The sequence below is a fragment of the Chaetomium tenue genome (genome assembly GCF_020726465.1).
Source record: "Chaetomium tenue strain MPI-SDFR-AT-0079 chromosome Unknown F5144scaffold_1, whole genome shotgun sequence".
Lineage (NCBI taxonomy): Eukaryota > Fungi > Ascomycota > Sordariomycetes > Sordariales > Chaetomiaceae > Chaetomium > Chaetomium tenue.
In genome coordinates this window covers 5,749,061-5,767,754 of record NW_027117329.1, presented here as the reverse complement: position 1 = coordinate 5,767,754, position 18,694 = coordinate 5,749,061, and the positions used below count along the sequence as shown (strand labels likewise).

At 57.2% G+C, this 18,694-nt stretch overlaps 4 protein-coding genes across 4 annotated transcripts; 2 read left to right on the top strand and 2 right to left on the bottom strand.

Moving 5' to 3' along the window:
• The first annotated feature begins 2,456 nt into the window (after positions 1–2,456).
• F5144DRAFT_77205 (uncharacterized protein) lies at positions 2,457–3,865 on the top strand. Its single transcript, XM_066793409.1, has 3 exons — positions 2,457–3,196; positions 3,248–3,544; positions 3,602–3,865. Exons 1-3 carry the CDS (start codon positions 2,946–2,948, stop codon positions 3,831–3,833), a joined length of 780 nt encoding a protein of 259 aa, XP_066649454.1. The 5' UTR covers positions 2,457–2,945; the 3' UTR covers positions 3,834–3,865.
• Positions 3,866–4,287: 422 nt separating this feature from the next.
• On the bottom strand, positions 4,288–6,234 carry F5144DRAFT_598565 (uncharacterized protein; the record flags this gene model as incomplete). Its single annotated transcript, XM_066790958.1, has 4 exons — positions 4,288–4,965; positions 5,060–5,351; positions 5,405–6,035; positions 6,087–6,234. The coding sequence occupies 4 exons, from the start codon at positions 6,232–6,234 to the stop codon at positions 4,288–4,290; spliced, it is 1,749 nt and encodes a 582-aa protein (XP_066649453.1).
• A 1,161-nt stretch (positions 6,235–7,395) lies between these two features.
• Positions 7,396–9,419, top strand: F5144DRAFT_76798 (succinate-semialdehyde dehydrogenase NADP+). Its single transcript, XM_066793407.1, has 3 exons — positions 7,396–7,634; positions 7,721–7,811; positions 7,867–9,419. Exons 1-3 carry the CDS (start codon positions 7,500–7,502, stop codon positions 9,249–9,251), a joined length of 1,611 nt encoding a protein of 536 aa, XP_066649452.1. The 5' UTR covers positions 7,396–7,499; the 3' UTR covers positions 9,252–9,419.
• A 3,259-nt stretch (positions 9,420–12,678) lies between these two features.
• Positions 12,679–15,674, bottom strand: F5144DRAFT_76888 (uncharacterized protein). Its single transcript, XM_066793408.1, has one exon. It carries the CDS (start codon positions 15,399–15,401, stop codon positions 12,843–12,845), a length of 2,559 nt encoding a protein of 852 aa, XP_066649451.1. The 5' UTR covers positions 15,402–15,674; the 3' UTR covers positions 12,679–12,842.
• Positions 15,675–18,694: the final 3,020 nt, after the last annotated feature.

The window sequence follows — 18,694 nt, the reverse complement described above, 5'->3', positions numbered from 1 at the left end:
CGTATGTTCAAAGAATGGCAGCAGTAACGGTGGAGTTGTACACCCCACGGGCTGCAGGTAGGTGGTAGTTGAGACTCGAGGACCCGAAGGAGTGCCGTGTTCAGTTGGTGTCATTGCACACACAAAAAAAGAACCCAGGTGGAAGCTGGCATCGACCGACGACGGCCCGGGGACCATGGAACGGAAGACAGGCACTCTCCGCAGGGCACTTCGGTTGTCGCGGGGGAAAGCATCCGGTGGAAAAGAAAGTTCGATCCAATGGATGTTTAGGCAGGGACAGGCGATGCTGCACGGCACGGCATGTTCTGCATAGAGGACCTGGAAAGGAAGGGGCAGGAAACCCAGGGCGTTATACGCAAAGAAAGAGCGACCGACCTAGGAGACGTTGCAGCAGCCACCAGAAAGCAGCAGCAGCGATGCAATGGGGGAAGCACGGACAGGAAAGAGGCCAGGTCGGGTGGTAAGGTGTGTCTGGACAGTAAGGTACCTTACCTTACATGCCCTAGTTACCTAATTACTACCTATCTGGGCAGTAGAAACACCCGAACAGTTCCGGCGACCGCTGGGAGTTTTGTCTGCGCTGTCCCGTCTGCGCTGCATCCGATTGATGATGCACAGCAAGAACGAGGATACGGATCCGTCAACACCGCGTCCAAGTGGAGAGGAAGTCTTCGACAGTCCGCCCAGAACAGCAGGCGGCGAGCGGGAGCCCAAGCAGGCGACAGGGGGGTGCGGTCCATCGGGGTCTGGAGCTTGGAGTTTTCTTGTGCCGTTTGGTCCGCTGTGGAGCAGCTTGTTGACCCTTGCAATCACGAAGTCTCCACCCTGGCAAGAACGAGAGGGCCTGGGGGGCTTTCCATTTGGCACATTCGCAGACCTCACCACGATCTGCTAAGTTTATGCCAATGGCAGATCGAAAAACCGTTCATCCCTTCTGTGTTCGTCTGTTCAAAGTAACACACGCGGCGCCTCAAGGGTTCAATGGTTCGGATTTATTCGTACAGAGAGGGGCTTCCACCTGATATCCCCGAGTGCATCATCCTAGCGACGGAAAGCGGAGACGTGAGGGATGAATTCTACGGGCACCGCACATTATCTGCGAGACCCCTCCTCGTTCTCTGCCAATCTGATGAGGCTCTCGTGGTTCCCATACAGCAGCATGGTCGGTTCAATGTCTGGGGAAATGTCGTGTCCCTCTGTGCGGCGCCAGTTTCGGGTTCTGGAACGGCCTATTTCTTGGCTCCATCGACGAGAGACCTGGAGCAAGAGACCAATCAATGGTCGCCCAGTCTTTGGTCTGTGTTGGAGACACAATTCCCATTCGCTGACAGCGGCATTCCGCGATTCCCATCAGCGACACAGCGCTGATCGCCAAGTTGTTGTGGCCAGACTCCGATCGACAATTCTGGCGATGCCGTTCAAAGGCAACCAACATCGATCGGCACCGCTTAGCTAGCGAACTACTGGGGAACCAACCTCCAGCCCGCCCGTTCTATTGAAAACGGGGCGGCATAAAAAAGGCTTGAGGATGCAACCGGCCACACCACGGAAATGCCTAGTTAGCTGGGCTTTCTGGGCACCCGGCCGTCGATTATTGAGATCGCGCCCCGGCCCACAGATCGGAGTTTGTTCCGTCCTGCCTCCACTCCTGCACGGGACAACGGCTCTGTCCCTTTCGTCTCCGGAGCAGACCTCTGCGCCTCATCCGGCATGTCGGCGACGGTCAGCCCTATGTGGTGGAATAGGGCGGAAAGCCTCATTTTAGATCAGCCCAGCAATTTCAACCCTGGGCGGAATGGCCGCCTCAGAAGATGGCTGGTGCACAAGCCAGCACACTACCCAGTTATTCACCACTGGTGATGTATAACTCGATGTCTGCACCATCCTGAAGGCACTCGAACTATCGGCCGGCCGGTTCCGGTCGGTCGACATTGTGACTCGGAAGTAAGAAGAAAGAAGCCTGTCGGTTCCGGATCACGCACTCCCCACACTCATATAATAATGGCAAAGCCGTGTTAGGAACCCGACTGGTAGGAAATCACGAAAGCGACTGGGTTGTCACTTGGCTTCACCAACCAACCGGCAGCGGCCGCAAAGCGCCCGTCTTCAAGCTCATCACCAACCGGCAAAAAAAAAAAGCCGGCTTCTAAGTGTGGATGAAGCTTTTTTTGCCCAATTTATTTTCCTTTTCATTGGCTTCTATTATCTAAGTTTTATTCTGGATCCTCTTTTGCTGCTTTTCTATTTTCTGTTGGAGTCCAGCTTTTTTTGGTTTGAGGTTGCTCAGCCCAGGTCACCTCAATGGCGGCATCACGGAGCGCCTGGTGGGTAACACTAGCCAGCCGTCAGGAGAGCTTTACAGGTCTTGCCGGCCATAAGCAGCTGCCACCCCAAAGCCCCGCTCTTCCCACTCACCTTTGCGATTGGACAACTCGGCGCTTACACCCTGCGACAGCGACCCCATCTAGCGCTCTCATTGGGCGTTGAGCTGTGATTGACCTGCCACCCGCATCTTCAGGCCGCTCAGGATGGGGGTGTTTGCCATGGTCGCGGGCGGCACCACAGGCGGGCGCGAGGCCTGTGAGCGCAAGAAATGATGGCGGTCCCTTTAAATCGCGGCTGCCGTCTGTCCCCCTCCTTTTTGTTTCACACTACGACAAGCGCAGCTGCGAGGGGTATTATCGCGACATCTGTCGTCGCCAACAAACGACAGCCGGAGCAGTGCTCATTCGGCAACCCGCCCGATCAATTGCAAGGATTTCAATGTGAGCCGCTCCCTGGCGGCTTCCGGCATCCGGCATCCGGCATCTGGCCTCCAGCGCGGACCTCCGACCGAGGATTGGAGAAAGCGGCATCAAGACGAGCCACAAGGCGCGAGGCCAAGAGTCTACAGAACCGGACGACATACACACTGCTGTACGTAACCGGCATTCGAGCAACAAACAATGGCGCGCACATACCGGATTCTCCATCGGCCATGGAGAGCTAGGCGGCCGCTCTACTTCGTCATGATTCCCGAGCTGGCCGGCGTCATCACCCTGCTGGTCCTCTTCGGCGTCCAGCAACCGGACGCCTTCCGGACGCTCTTCTGGCGCATCGGCTATGAGAACAAGCTGAACTCGAACCCCAACATGATCCTCTACGCATACGCCAATTACCAGAAAATACCGACCATCCCTTTTGTCTGGTCACGAATGTGAGTGCCCTTGGCTCTGTGGGCACATCTCCGGGAGACTAACCCCACCAGGTTGACTGACTACAATGTCGCCATCTCTGTCGTCTCCCTTTTCATTCTCCTGGCCAAAATGATTGCCACCATCATGAAGGTCTATTATCCCATCTTCGGCACCATCATTAGTCTCGGCCTGACCGCCCTCTACACGGTGAGCGTCTACGGCCAAGCCGGCCCCGACTACGCCGACCCACGATATCCGAGCCCCACTCCCTGGCATCTCCGGAAAGGGTGTAAGCTTGCGGAACCCTACGGAGCTACCAAGACCTGCCAGATGGTTCAAGGGACGCTCGGCGTGACGGTGTTTATGCTGTAAGCTGAGGAATACACTCTCATGGTTATCTTGACGGACGACTGACAGGGGTTTAGCGTCGTTTACCTCTTCCAGGCTGGCCTTGCCATCTGGGCAATGCTTCCCAACAAAGAGCTCGACATGTATGACTCGGACGATGAGGACGATGGGTACGGCCGCCACCCCGCGAAGAACAAGGGCGTCTCGGTCCAGATGCAGCCCACGCCACCACCCGAACAGGCGCCGTTCACCCCGCGGACACAAGCGTTCCACGCGCTGGAAAGGAAACTGCCCCTCCGGTACAGCTGAGAGGCTGGCTGAGTGTAGGGGTGGAGCTGGATTATTATGTATGGAACGGCGCCAGAGCTGTGTCTAGCGCCACTGCTCTGCTGGCCGGGGCACACGGCGCCCTGCGGTAACTGGGTTGGAATATCTGCGACGCCAGGTGGCTTGTATATCTTTTTTCAATGGGGAATCGGGGCTGCTATTTCTCGGCATCACGAGTTTGATCTCTTGCGATCGTGGAGTTGGGGTTAACAGGTTATGGATGATATCTTGGTTTAGTCTAGTGTAGTTGATACACTCAATGCAGCTGCCCTGCCACGCCGTATAGCCTTCCACATTATTCGTGTCAAAACGAGGGTCGTTTGTCATGGCCTTCATCAATCATCACACCATCAAACAACAAAACAAACAACACGAAAAAAAAACCGCCTCCTTTGATCACAACCCTATCCCATAATCCTAACCTACCTCCCACATCTCACCTCCCCTTCCCTTTCACAACATCCACACCCACTCCCACACCCACACCCACACCAACATCAGCATCAACATCAACAGCCACCACATCCCCCCCCAAACCCTCCCCCTCCTCCTCCTTCAAATCCAAATCCACCACCACCGCACTCGCATCCGGCACCCCCACCCTCACCACCCCCCCCTCCCCAACAACCACCCTCTCCCCCACGGTAACATTCCCCAACCTTACCGGCCGGCCCCCATCCAACTCATAATTATAGCTCCACCCATCCCAACTAATCCCCGTAATCGCATCACTCCCGTTCGCCATCAGCCGCCGCACCCCGACCACCCGCGACGCCATCTCGGCGGGCAGCTGGAAGGCATACTCGGCGACGCCGCGCGGCGGCGGGGTCGGGGTGCCGGGCAGCGGTTCCAGCCCCGCGCCGTCGATGGTGGTGTTGTAGGTGTGCAGGTTGAGGATTATCAGGCGGGTGAGGTGCGTGCCGTGGGCGGTGTAGATGGCGTAGGCGGATTCGGGGAGGAGGGAACTGGTGGATTGTGAGGAGGAGGTGAGGGGGATTTCGACGACGGTGGCGGGGGTTGGGCCGAGGGCGGCGGCTACCGCGATGGAGCCGTAGTAGGGCGCTTTGGTGCCGATGGTGGTGAGGGCGGTGGAGATAGGTTGCCAGGCGGCGTACTGTGGTGGAATGGGGTGTTAGTGGAAGGGGATGTTGGTTGGGGAGGGGAAAGATAGAAGGGAGTGATGTGAAGGGGCTGGGGGGGAGGCATACGCGGTAGTTGGTCCCCATATGCATGTGCACCCGCTTGAAGCCCACCGAGGCCGCATACAGATTAAAGTCGAGGCCCCAGAGGGCGGCGCCAAAGGTGTTGGACAGGCCCGGGCGGCCTTGGTTATAGAGGGAGTTCGTCTCGCCGAAAATCAGGGGCGGGACGGGGTCGGTGGACTGCGAGAGTACCGTGTTGTACTCGTCAACATGCGCGTCGACGGATCGCTTGGTTACCGCGTGGTTCATGAGTGTTCCCTGGAGGGTCACGCCGGGGGTCTCGGCGCCGCTGATGTAGCTGGGTACGGTCAGCGCCTGTTGGCGGTTAAGGGGCTCATGAAGAGGGCTTACTTGTGGGTTGAGAATAACTTGACGTTCTGGTCGTCGTTGAGTCCCGCTGCCCATGCAGCCGCCGCTTTCAGACGGTTACCAACACCGGCGAAGGAGGGCGCCATGTAACCATAACTGTCCTCGTCCGCCAGCTCAGGGCAGTGCTCCTCAATGAGGGCTTTGATCTGCCTGGTGCCATTATGCCATTGGGAGACGTAAGCATCTTCGCTCCAGTCGGACGGCCTCACAGGTCCCTGGGCTGAGGTCGAGTACAGGTCTGGCTCGTTGCCGTACCCCCAGACATACAGCTTCCCGCCGCTCAGGGCCTTGCAAGCCAACGGCACAGTGTCCAACAGGGTCTGCCACCCGCTTGACCTATTCCCTCCAAGACCAAGGTTGAAGCCATGATAGTACTTGACGTCTTTCCAGGTATTGTAAGCCTCGAAGTAGGACGGCCCAATGGTTATGGTCGTTGGGTAGTCCTTGGATCGTGCCGGGTCAAAGGTGCCATTGAGGGCGTAGGGCAGTGAAGCGTCATAGAGAGCATAGTCCTGGGTGTTTCCGCCAACACGGATGTAGGGCTTGTGCCCAATGATGTGCCCGATATTGTCTAACAGGGTATCCGAGAAAGTGTTGGGATGTGTGTCATTTCCTGTGGCGGTTAAAGGGGTTGTTTACACGAGACAATGTTGGAGACACCTACCAGCGAATTCCGGAAAGCTCGAGAACTCGATGCTGTAGCTAACATATCCGTCAAAGACGTCGTTGCTCTCTACCGAACCAGCAACGGTATACTCAGACCTGACCAGCGCCGGGCTAGTGAGGGTATAAAGGAGGGCAACTTGTTTCATCCTGACAACGTGCATCAAGTGGGATTTAAAGGCCTCTCAAGAAAAGACATGGCCGGCAGGAGACGAACAATCATTCATATACAGGTCCATTCCTGATGCTACCCGCGCGCATGCCCCCTCACCGAACTCCATCAACTGGGATTGCGTCACATTCCTCACCTTCAGGGTTACCTAAGGTAGGTACCGGCGGGGATGTTGAGTTCCAGCAATCGGCCATGATCTCGGCCAAAAAGGTGCATGGTCGGCGGGGGGGCCGCTCACAAGACTCAACAAACATAGTAGCCGCTGACGTTGTGGTACGGGCATGCAGCGTTGGATTGCTGAATGCGCACGGTGAGTGGTTAGCATGCAGGTTGGATTGATTGATCGGCATCGTGGACGCGAGTAACTGACGAGAGCGGATTGGGGAACACTGTGGAAACACTGTTTGCTCATGAGGTTTTGAGACAGTTGAGGCAAGCCACTCGGGTAAGCAGGTAACTCAATCCATTCAACAGTCATCGAAATGCTGAGAGTCGAGCCAAGCCTGGTGTTGCGGGCTGAATGTTGGTCTCTGTGCTACATTATACCTGGCAGTTGTACGATGTTACCAGAAAGAATTATAGGGAGGGTTGAACCACTAAGGGTCGTGCCTCAGGGGGTTTAAACCCGGCGACCTGTTGCGTGCGCGCGGGGATGCAAGGATCCTGGTTTCTGATCTGGATTTGTACTCTAATGAGGATATTGATGGACGATCGTGAAGAATAAAGTACACCTGCTCAGAACTAGAAAGTTAAAAGAATATTCCGTGCATTTCTTAGAGACAGATATTCAGAGGTATTGCTCCAGAAAGAGACGCTGAGCGCCACGGCGCCCCGGGGATCGCCTCCACTGCCGTTCCCGATGCTCGGCCCCGTTTCTCCACTCTTAACCCGCCCGTTCTTGGCTGAGGATTGCCAAACCGCGGTTCATCTCGTAGTTGCGATTGGCCTTGAACACCGACGTCATCTACTGGGAAGAAACAGCGGCGACAAAAGGTCAGATGAAAGTCGCGGAAGGTGCGGTTCTCAGACATAATTTGCCAATCCGAACCCCCAATTACATTCCAATTCCATCCAAACAGCCCACCTTCCCGCCCGAGGTTATCATCCCATCGACTTACCAGTGATCTAACTCGCCTTGGCATCCCGTCCCTCGGGCCTCCGCAGCTGCGGAGCTGTCTCCTCATTGCACCAACATAACCTCGGGTCGCTTCCCTTGCTATAACAGCGACGCAGCCTGGCGGCATGTCGGTTCTACAAAAGACTCTATTTTCCGCCTCGCGGGTTGCAGCAGTCAGGTCCCAGTTCCGGCGGTCAACACTCCCCGCCATTGTCAACCCATCTTTATCCTTACGCCTAGCGTCCACCATGGCTCCCAAGGTAACTCACTACCTAAACACTCACCGCATCCTCCCCGATTATCGTCGATTCAACTGCAAGTATCCGGCGGCTAACCTTGCCGTCAGCTCAGAGACCCCTCCCTTTTCAAACAAGATGTGTGTTACGTCAACGGCGAATGGGTGAAGGCCCAGTCGGGCAAGACATTTGAGGTCCATGGTGAGGGTTACTCGGCCAGACTTGCCCTGATTCAGTCTGCTCACTCCAGGTCTAGACCCAGCCACTGGCCAGCTCATCGGCACATGTCCCGAATTTGACGCCCAGGACACCGAGAAGGCCATTGCGGCGGCCGAGGTGGCCTTTGAGGAGTTCCGCCACAAGACAGGGCGCGAACGCTCCAAGCTGCTCCGGAAATGGTACGATCTCATGGTCGAAAACGCCGACGACCTGGCCACCCTCATTACCTGGGAGAACGGCAAGCCAACAGCCGACGCCAAGGGTGAGGTGACGTACGCCGCCAACTTCTTTGAGTGGTTCAGCGAGGAAGCGCCCCGCATCTACGGTGACACCATCCCCTCGTCAGTGCCGGGCAACCGCGTTTTCACGCTCAAGGAGCCCATCGGCGTCTGCGGGCTCATCACACCATGGAACTTCCCCGCCGCCATGATCACCCGCAAGGTCGGGCCCGCGCTGGCCGTGGGCTGCACCGTGGTCTGCAAAGCCCCCGGCGAGACGCCCTACACCCCATTGGCTCTCGCCGAGCTCGCCCACCGCGCCGGCATCCCTAAGGGCGTGGTCAACGTCATCACCGCCCTCGGCAACACTCCCAAGGTGGGCGAAGTCCTGACCACCAACCCGGCCGTCCGCAAGATCTCCTTCACCGGCTCGACCCCCGTCGGCAAGCTGCTCATGAAGCAATGCTCGGGTACGCTCAAGAAGCTCTCGCTTGAGCTCGGCGGCAATGCGCCCTTCATCGTCTTCGACGACGCCGACGTCGACCTCGCCGTCGCGGGCGCTATCGCCTCCAAGTTCCGCTCCTCGGGCCAGACCTGCGTCTGCGCCAACCGCATCTTCATCCAGCGCGGCGTCTATGACGAATTTGCAGCCAAGTTTGCCGCCAAGGTCCGCGAGTTTTCTGTTGGCAACCCTTTCGATAAGGGTGTCACCCACGGGCCCCTGATCCACCACAAGGCCGTGGACAAGGTCGAGCAGCACGTGCGCGATGCCGAGCAGAAGGGCGCGAAGGTCGTCCTGGGCGGCCACAAGCTCCCTGACCTGGGGCCCAACTTCTACCAACCGACCGTGCTGACAGGCGTGACCACCGACATGGCCATGGCGGCCGAAGAGACGTTTGGCCCCGTGGCTGGGTTGTTTGCGTTCGACACGGAGGAGGAGGTTGTTAAGCTTGCCAACTCCACCACCGTCGGGCTGGCTGGATACTTCTTTTCGCGCGACTTGCATCGCGTGAACCGCGTTGCAGAGCACCTTGAAGTGGGCATGGTGGGCGTGAACACGGGGCTAATCTCGGACCCGGCCTCGCCATTTGGCGGGGTGAAGGAAAGCGGTTTCGGGCGAGAGGGTTCGTTATACGGGACTGGGGAATACCAGATCACCAAGATGGTCACATACGGGGGCATGGGGAAGCCGTTGCAGAGTTAGCATGTGGAGCGACGGATTGGATCTTGGGTATGCGAGGGGTTGAACAAGATTATGATGTGATGTATGAATGCCTGAGATGGAAGTAAACTGCCAAACACGGTTACTGTGCGTGTGTGATACGAGAACTTCAACGGGCATGACTTGGAGACTGGACTAGAGTGGTTGAGGCTTCCGGGTTGCTCCGGCTCACAATGGCAAAATCCGGTTATCACCACCTGGGCGGTGAGCCTCGATCTCGATTCCCAATTCATCCTCGACATTGAAACAAGGATATTCGTCTGCCTGGTCCGGACCCCATCTTTTTCCAAAGGCCCGCGATCTGCGGTGCGGGAGAGTTACCTCCGGGTCCGCAGCATGGCTGTGTATGTAGCCGGGGTGCTTGGGGCATCGCCCCGGCGGAGCCCGGCGCTTACGGCACGCGAGCATGCGAGCATGCGCGCAATGCACCGACCGGGTCGGGTTGGCCCAGCGGACAGGCCCTGAACAGCCGCGGTCGGCCGGGGCCTTGTGCGAGCCTTGGGAATTATACTTGGGTTGCGTAACGGTGGGGTAATCAGGCATGCATTATGTTTGGCGCTACTTTGGGGGTATTTTTGGGTTGTCTTTAATGAAAGCTGAGAGTGTCTTGTTGAGGGGAAAGGCTCTGTGTAAGTGCCAGCAGAGTGGTCTTTGGGACTAACAAAAATAGATTGATACCCCCAAACTAAACTCGGCGAAAAATACGAATAGCTGATGGTTGATTCTACCTCGATCCCGAGATGCAACGAAAAACAACGACTCCTTCTCACAAACTCCATCCGCGATCTCGCCACTAACTTCCGCAACAAGCATAAATCACTCACCCACATCACTCCCCTTCCCTCCAATCAACCCCACCACCTTCACCTAGGTAGGTAGGCGAAAAGCTGGCAAGGTAGGAAGGAAGGAAGGGAAGGAAGCGTAAAGTGCCTTGCCCTTCCCGCAGCCGTGTCCCCCCTCTCCCCTCGGCAACAAAGTGCATCCTTCACTCCACATCAACTGCCCTCCCCGCTTCTCTCGCCGAATTATTCACCATCCAACGGGCACCGCAACCACTCGGAAAGCCGCCGCCTAAGGATAACGTGCGTAAAAGCCCCCCTCCCGATCCAAAATCCCCGGGCCAACTAGGCCCACCCAGCGGGAATCCCTCCGGGCGTGGTCTGGCTGTACCTGCGTTAGTGGAAACCCCCTCTTCCTCCTCCTCGGAAGGAATGGAGGAGGGTTAAACCGGACGGATGTTGCCCGTGTAACATACATACTGTCAACTATGCCCGGGCCTGGCCAAGCATGGTTGACCCCGCCGCCAACAGGTGGGTAGGCGTGGTGGTAAGATGGTGGTGTGGAAGTGGAAGTGGAATGGAAACATGAAACGAAACGGCCGCGGGTCCGATTTCCTAATGTGTACATATTGCACAACCAACCCGCCGGCCAGGCCTGGCCCAACAAACGAAGAGGCAACGGGTTGGTCGCACGCAATTGTTTCGTTTCGTTTTCGTTTGTTGCCGCGCCAGTGTTACTGTGTTCATCCATCCATATTGCACAGGCAGGAATGGGATCCTGGCCGGGCGGGGTCGTTCAAACCTCTCCCCCCCCCCCGGCGGACCATCATCCCCCCAACTTGTGTGCTTTTATCCCCCTGTTTGGCCTCGACTCGTCCCCTCCATCCCTACATTGCTGGATTGAGGACGACAAGCAGACAAGCGCAGCCGCGGCGGAGCTTTTACCCAGGTTTGGCGGTGTCGGTTTAATCAGGTAACTTACACTTCCACAGTACCTTTTTCTTACGCGGCAGGATGCAACTGTAACTGTGTAACTACCCCATCAACGCCGTATGTTTACATGGTACTAGGTTACCTGTGGAATGCGAGCGTGCGGCAGAGGGGGTCACTGAGTTAAGTGGTTGCAGCAGATGAAGCTACACTCCACTCAACTGGAAAGCAAAGCGACCTTGCTGGTTACCTTAGGCAGGCCAGTTACCAAAGTCTCAGGGATGGGGATGGGCAATGTGTACGCTCGGAATGGAGATATCGATAGTGGTCGCCGGTGGTTTTCTTGTGTGCTTGGCTTGGCTCCGGCAGGTCCGGGATTCCAGGGGCAGGATCGGGACCGAGACTGATGATTGATCATACAGAGATCGCATGGTGACCCAGGGTATGGAAACCCCGCAGGCAGGGGGATCTGTCGCATAATGGAGATGGGATGTGCCGAGGGGGAGGATTGGGGAGATGTGAGGGATTAACCATGGAGGAGAAAGAGGAGGGAAATGGGCTGATGAGACGGGGATTGGCGAACGACAGAGGGATGGGAGAAGGTGAGTGAGTGTGTGTGTATTCCTATTCATCATTCATTCCGTCTTACACCTCCTTACACACTAAACGTAACCACTGCTCGTGTAATACGCCAGCCGCACCGCATCACCATCAGCTTCACTTCAGCTGAGGAGACAAGTGACCTAGAACGCCGCAACAGATGAAACCCCCATATAATCCAGCACTGGGGCCAAAACAGCCCTTGGCAACACACGCACGTCTTTTGATCTCACATCCACATCCGCATCCACCATGGCCTCATGAATTGGCCCCCATGTAAGGTACGGTGGAGACGCTGCTGCAAGTAAGCCTGCGATGCCAGCGCATGCAGAAACGAACCCCATCAACGCAATGTATGAGCGGGAGGATGGCCGGGACATGGAGGGCTCGAGTCGTCCAATGTTTTAACTCACCTAACCGTCTGCAAATGCAATGCGATCCTGGCGGGAGCTAGGGATTTGAGGTGGATATGCCATGTGTTGTGTTGGGTTGTAAAGTGTCGGTGGAGTCATTAACGTATTTGTATTCAACAACGACAATGATAAAGAACAATCAATGATGAGGTATATACCTGTTATTTGCTTCAAAACTGCAGCACCCTACTATATGTACACATCGCTCTTTCTCGCCGTAACAAAACACCATACCCCAAAATCATGGAGACGTCACCGCGTAAAACGACATGTGCTTCGTCTGTAGCCCACCCCCATCCCATCCCAAGCTACCTAAACGCCATCTGACCCAACCCCACGAAAGTGGGAGGGTGATTAGGCTTTTGCGAGGAAAAAAAGAAAAAGAAAGAAGAGAAGAAGAGGAAGACCCAGAAATAAGGAATGTGGTATCAAGTCCGAAAACAACAACCAGCAAAGTTTTGCAACCACCCCCTCGCCGCTTTGCGCCCCCTGAATGCTGCCAGATAGATAAAAGATGCCAGTAAGGAATGACCAAAAACGCCTTTGCCAGAGAAAGAAAAGGGAAAAAAAGGAGTCAAAAGATGCCCCGTCCTGCCTTGCATGCCTGCTAAAACACCGTGTAAATGACCGAACCGAGTACCGTGCCGTACCAGTCTGTGACGAGGACGAGGATAGGGAAAAGAAGAAAAAGACAGATAGAAAGAGCAAGGAAACGACGTAGGGAAAGTAGTAGAAATACAGATACAACGTAATTGTGACAATATGCATCATACCGGCTGGTGCCTATGATGTTTCCATCATATGCGAGGATGATGGACGATAACGTGTTTTGGAGCCGACCAGAAATTAAATTAAATCTGGTTGCCCTCGGCCGGCCCGAACCCAGCGCCCGAGACGTGTTCGGCGTGCCAGTTCAGGAAATCGCCCAGGTCGTGGCTGAGGTTAAAGCCCATCGGCACCATGTACTCGTTGCCCTCGACGTCGTGGCTCACGACCAGGTCCATCATGGGGCTCTGCGGGAGGCTCTGGATGCTGTCGACGCTCGGCCGCCGGGTCGAGTCGATGGCCAGGCCGGCGTGGTTGCGGCTCTCGAACGATGCCGAGTGCGTGAGCTTTGGCTTGTGTTGCGCGGGCGTCTGCCCGAAGGTGGTGCTGCTGGCGCTGCGCCGATGGCGGGAGTAGCCCGGCCCGGCGGGGGCGAGGGAAGGGGAGGGGAAGAAGCGGCCGGCAATGGAGTCGCCTAGCGAGAATCCGTTGGCTCCGCGCTCGTCGGTTGCGACGGGCGGGTCGATCCGCCGGATACCGGGGCTCCGGGTGACGACGGTGCGCGGGCTGCTGTTCGGGGTCGAGGTCGGGGAGGGAGGGGACAGAACGGGCGTCCGCGGCAGGACGGGGGTCCACGGCTGGGTGGGCGTGCGAGGTTCGCTGGGTCCGACCAGGCTGCCGGCCCCGTCGAAACCAAACTCACTGTACCACGACGCCAGCTGTTCGAGTTCGTCGAGCTCCGCCTCGGACGGTCGCGAGTAGTCGGTCGGCTCGCTGAAAAAGTCGCCCGCGCCACCGAGGATGGCCATCTGAAACGCCGTCCAATCGAGCGTGTCATCAACGGCCGCGGCCAGCTTGTTGATTGGCAGATCGGATTTGGACAGGCGGATCCGGCCGTGTCGGATGGCCGGCATGGTCAGGGTGCAGGGGTTGCTGTCGAGGAAGACGTAGTCATCCGTGTTTAACTTGCTGGCGGATCCGAGCGGCGGCGCCGAAGTTGGCGACAGCAGTACTTCCTCGGGCGCTGTGGTTACAATCTCGGGGATGGTCGGGAGCGGGGGCAATTGCCTGCTCGGCATGCGGCGGTGCATAGGAGCCTTCATCGGCGGCATTGGTGATGGGGCCAGCTTGGCCTCGCCCGCCTGGGGTTGAGCGGTCGGGTCGTCCTCCACCATCATCATGATCGGAAGGGTCCCGTCCTCATCGTCTCCGTCGTAGGACTTCGTAGTCGGTGAATCCGGTAATTGCATAGCTGGCTGCGATTCTCCGGCCTGCTCCTCAACCCGTGCCTGTCCGTTAACACCCTCTCCCGTTATTAATTGCACTTCTGGAGGCGCCGTAGGCGTCTTGCAGTCTTCCTCATAAATCACCGCACCCTGTTCCACGACGGACGCACGGGGCGTGACAACGTCCTCCCCCATCGCGGCATCGGGAGAGTCATCGAGACTGAGCGGTTCGATCGGCGCGGCAACTGTGCTCTTGCTGTCGACATGGGTCACGCCCAATTCGGGAGACCTGGTCCAGTGAGCGGACCTGCTCATGCGAATCTCCCGCAGCGTGCTCTCGGGGAGCATCTCATCCACCTCAATCCGGTGGAAGATGCGTATCGTAAACAAGTCCTTGGCGCTCTCGGTCAATTGCCACATGGACGATTGCCTTGCCGGGGCACGTGGTCTCCTCCGAGACTTCTTTGACTTTGCCCGCTTCGGCCGTGAGTTGGACTGGAGTCGGGCTTGCGCCGGTAATAAAGGGTCTTTCATCGACGTCTTTGTGGGAGACTTGACAGATTTGACCGAGCCCTGGCTCCGCCGCTGTGATTTCCTGCGCACAGGACCCGATACGGGCGACGGATCCTTGGGCTTCGGGAACTTGTCTAGCTCATGGTCAGATAGTTTCGCGTTGCTCAAGACCTGGTTGAGAGCGGGTGCCTCGTCTGACTCCGGCGTGAGAAGCTGGACATCAGGAGAAGAGACGACAACATCGTTGCTGTCTACGGGTGTTTCTGGTGGTGGCGGGGTTACTGTGATTGCCTCCGGAGATGTCGGCTGGCTGCTGTTGTAGGTTGCAGGCGTTGACGGAACGGTATCCGGTGAGGTCAAGGGCGTTTCTAGGACCATCTCTGCTTGTTGGGGAGGGGATGAAGGAGGTGTCAGTTGAGGAGCCTGAAGCGTGTGAACTGGGACCGGACTCCTGCCTCGCGGCGGCTGTTGTTGGTCTTCGAATTGTTGGGGTAGGAGAAGCGGACTCCTCTCTGGACTCCTTTGCGGGCTCATCAGGGGGCTTGCCAAAGGACTCCTGTCGGGACGGCGAGGAGGCGAAGACCGAGGGCTGGCGGACACAACATAACCGGTGGTCCCATTGTCAATGCTGCACAAAGAAGTAGTTGACGACTGCGGCGTATCGGGCAATGGCGGGATGCAGATGATACGGTGGAGGTCCTCGCTCCTCCGGATATCGATGCTGGGCTTGTGACGCTTCATCAAACCCATTGGTGGTCGCCATGTCTTAATTTTGCTGAGCGTGTCCATATCCTCGTCATCGTCGTGATAAAAGTAGGATCCCTCGTAACCCTCCTCCGGCCCTTCAGGCTTCTTCTGGGGGCTCGGGATCAACTTCCGGATGCTAAAGGTCGGCCGGGACAACATGGTGCTGTCTGAGAGCGGCTCTAAGACGGGAAAGAGAAAGGAAGAGAGACGGGGTTAGGGATGTAGCACCATGGCACGCAGATATGAGTGAGTGGCGTCAAGGAGAAGATAGAGTTTCCGGGACACCGTCTGTCAATGCCCGTCTTGTTGTCAAGTCAAGAATGTGACGACAAACCCAACAGACAGACACACGGTGAGAGGAGAGGGAGAGAGAGGCCAGGTCCGCCGGGAAGGGCATGGCCGGGGGCGCGGGAGGGGGGGTATCGACGCTGTAATATTAAACAGAGCGGCGCATGGCCGTATTGCAGCATTGCATGCCAGTCGTCTCCACGACGAACGGCACCCGCCGGGCCTCGTCCTGCGACTGGCTCGAGTCCCAGGCGTGTGCTACTCTTGCGCCGAGTGTGGCGTTGCCCGCAACCAAACCTGCAAAGAATGCAGAGACCAGGGCCCCGGTTCCGCCAAGAGGGCTGGGGCGGGCAGAGCGATGTGCCCGCAACAAGCGAGCGACGGGGGGGTGAGAGAGAGGAGGAGGATGGTGCGGGCGCTGAGGGGAGACCCTTGCTTGAGCCTGCTCACGCACCTGGCCATCTTTCTCTGTTTCTTATTTTTACAGCGCCGCAATTGGCCAACCGTCTGACCTCGCCGTTGAGACGTCGAGGAGCTGTGTCAAGCTGTATCATCTATACGCAGAGCTGAACTACAACGGCAGCCATGGCGACACATCAACGACTCGACTAGGTGATGGAGCAAGTCATGAAGAAACAAACACATTGTGCCGAGGCGTGAGTGCCGGCTGCCCGGGAGGGGCCATCACCAGCCAGGTGATGGAGTGATCGACGCGTAACCTGATGGAGAAGGCGGCAGTGATCCTTGTTTCTTCACCTTGTCGTCTGAGTCGTCTCGCACTGACTGCAGCGCCCACACGATCCCGCTGCGATCGCGCACAGCATTCCTGCAGCAGGAAGGACCCGACGTTATGCCCTAGTACAATTCGATCGGATCCGTCCCAGCTGGCAGGCAACAGAAAAGACGTTATGTGATGGATGAACGAGCAAGGAGAAGGGAGGGGGGGACAGGTATCTCTGCTCTGTTTTCCTCTCTTCTGGATCCATGCCCCCTTGTTGCGGGGTGAGGTGACCTCGGCTGGAGTGGGGAGACGGTGGCTTCTCCCTGGCTTTTCGGTGTTGCAGCTTACTGGGCTGTGATTGCGTACTATGTAAGACAGCGAGTCGAGCCAAGCTCGTCCAGGTCGGCCCCGTGATGATAAAGTCTCAACCAACATTGCACATTATGCTGTTGGTGGAAGTTGAGAGCTGAACCGGCGAAGAAGTGTTGCCAAAAACACGGCTCGGGCTCGGTGTTGGTCGGATGATCGGTCAATTCGCTCGTTGGAAGGCTTTCGCACTCAACCTCACACACGGGGCAACTCGCACGGGACAGGAGGATGCTGCTTCCAGGCACGCCAGGCACGCCGTCAGGCCAGGGCAGGCCGGTTCCGTCCCCAAGCGCCGCGAGGGCACGGTGAGCAACAGGGGCGGATTACGCCGTGCGTGCGTGACCTACCTAACTAACCATCTGCGCGGGCAACAACGCAATCACCAACGCTGGCAACCGGGGAATTCCAATTGACTCGGGCCCGGCTACTTATCGGGGTCGGGTCGGTCGGGCAATGATTGATGATGAGTGAGGGTTCGGATAATGATAATGTTGTTGGTGGGATTGAGGATTCAGACTGCCGTGTATCAAAACCCAGAAACAATGCCGTTGTCGATCTTCGATGATGGGAATTGGATGGAGACGGCAGGGGCTGAGCTCCTGCTGCACTCGGGGCTTGTTTCGATGGATTGGCTCTGAAGTTCAGACGAGAGCGGGAGAGCATGGTACTTTCTCTGCAGGGCGGGAAAATGCCCCCAGGGCTGCTAGGTGCCCCGCACCAGAGGGACAGTGTGCAATCTCGGCAGCCTGGGGATGTCGCACTGGTCGAATCCGCCGTTGGAGATCTGATCAGTGGAGAAACCACAACCCTCTCGGTTAGCTTAGCGGCGTTAGCGGCCGAGTTCTCCTCCGAACGGGCCGCACTGTGCACGAGCCCCCGACTGACCTGAGTGCCCGAATCTGGACACAACTTCCCCAATTCAGCCGGGGCGGGCCACTGGTGCTCTCTCAGCAAGCAGCCAGCAACAGCAAGCAGCACCTCAGCCAGCACCTTCCTCCCGCTCTTGATAGGTAGGATAGGTAGGTAAGGGAGTCAGGCATGTCAGGCAACCGCTTTCCAAACATAACCACCCACCCACAGAATGCAAGCCCAGTAGCAAACACAGACTACCTGACCTATTCAGAGAATGGCGTTGATCGAGCCCCAATGAACTGCTTCCACACAACCTTGAAATCTAGGATACCCTTTCTTTCTCTCCACCGGCGGGTTTTTGCGGAACACTCCATGTAACATTTCCCCTGAAGACAGGAGCGGAGACGGCTCCGAGCTTGATTCTCCTGTCCGTCTCATCAGCGCACGTGGAAGCTCCGAGGCTCGCTTTGTCGCCGAGTGGGTTCTCATGGAATTCCGGCTCTCACCACTCCCTAATCAAACCTAAGCCCGCTGTGGTTTGGTTTTGGTTTGCCTGTTTCCAGGGACCCAGGCTCACCAAGGCACGCACCGCAAGCCAGGGTTGCGAGGCGGGCACTACGAGGGGTCCTGACGCTAGTGAGTTTAGCTCCCTGCGGGCGGGTGATTATTCACAAGGATTTCTTGCCCGAGTTTCCGTCGTCCCAGGCCATTCCTGGACTCCTTGCGGCCCCCACGAACTCAAAATCCGAGCGTGGCTTTTCCTCATCAAACAAGCTCAGACAAAAACAAGCGGCCCCCAGGCCGGTCTCTCGATTATCGGCCCAATGATCCGCGTTCAAGGCAACCAGGGCAGGATTTCTCAGCCACAACTGGATTATCGAGTTAACTCAGACAATACCTCCGGCATCCGATCGCGATGATGGGCAGAATTTGAGATCGTAACCATCGTTTCTGCAAGCCTTCCTGGCAAGCCTCTCTCCAGGCAACAATGAAAGTTAATCGAGCCGAGCATCGCCCGCGCTTGACCTTGTTTTCCCGCTAGGATTCTGGCCGACTGCACACCATCTCGACTGCAACTGCCGCGACGGTGCATGCGCTCAGGCGCCGCAGCCAACCAGAGCAGCGGTTCGAGGGCAGCAAGCGCAAAAGCGGGAAGCTTCGCCACAACCCAACACCATGAATGCCCCGATGAGGAACAGCGTCTCGATACCCTTGCTCGCCC

What these genes read in the sequence shown, in the direction of transcription:
- F5144DRAFT_76888 (XM_066793408.1), bottom strand. Translation starts at nt 15,401, where the DNA reads ATGTTGTCCCGGCCGACCTTTAGCATCCGGAAGTTGATCCCGAGCCCC.
- F5144DRAFT_77205 (XM_066793409.1), top strand. Translation starts at nt 2,946, where the DNA reads ATGGCGCGCACATACCGGATTCTCCATCGGCCATGGAGAGCTAGGCGG. An exon ending in CCTTTTGTCTGGTCACGAAT is followed by an intron (nt 3,197 to 3,247) that starts GTGAGTGCCCTT and finishes TAACCCCACCAG; the next exon opens with GTTGACTGACTACAATGTCG. An exon ending in GGCGTGACGGTGTTTATGCT is followed by an intron (nt 3,545 to 3,601) that starts GTAAGCTGAGGA and finishes ACAGGGGTTTAG; the next exon opens with CGTCGTTTACCTCTTCCAGG.
- F5144DRAFT_76798 (XM_066793407.1), top strand. Translation starts at nt 7,500, where the DNA reads ATGTCGGTTCTACAAAAGACTCTATTTTCCGCCTCGCGGGTTGCAGCA. An exon ending in CGTCCACCATGGCTCCCAAG is followed by an intron (nt 7,635 to 7,720) that starts GTAACTCACTAC and finishes CCTTGCCGTCAG; the next exon opens with CTCAGAGACCCCTCCCTTTT. An exon ending in CAAGACATTTGAGGTCCATG is followed by an intron (nt 7,812 to 7,866) that starts GTGAGGGTTACT and finishes CTCCAGGTCTAG; the next exon opens with ACCCAGCCACTGGCCAGCTC.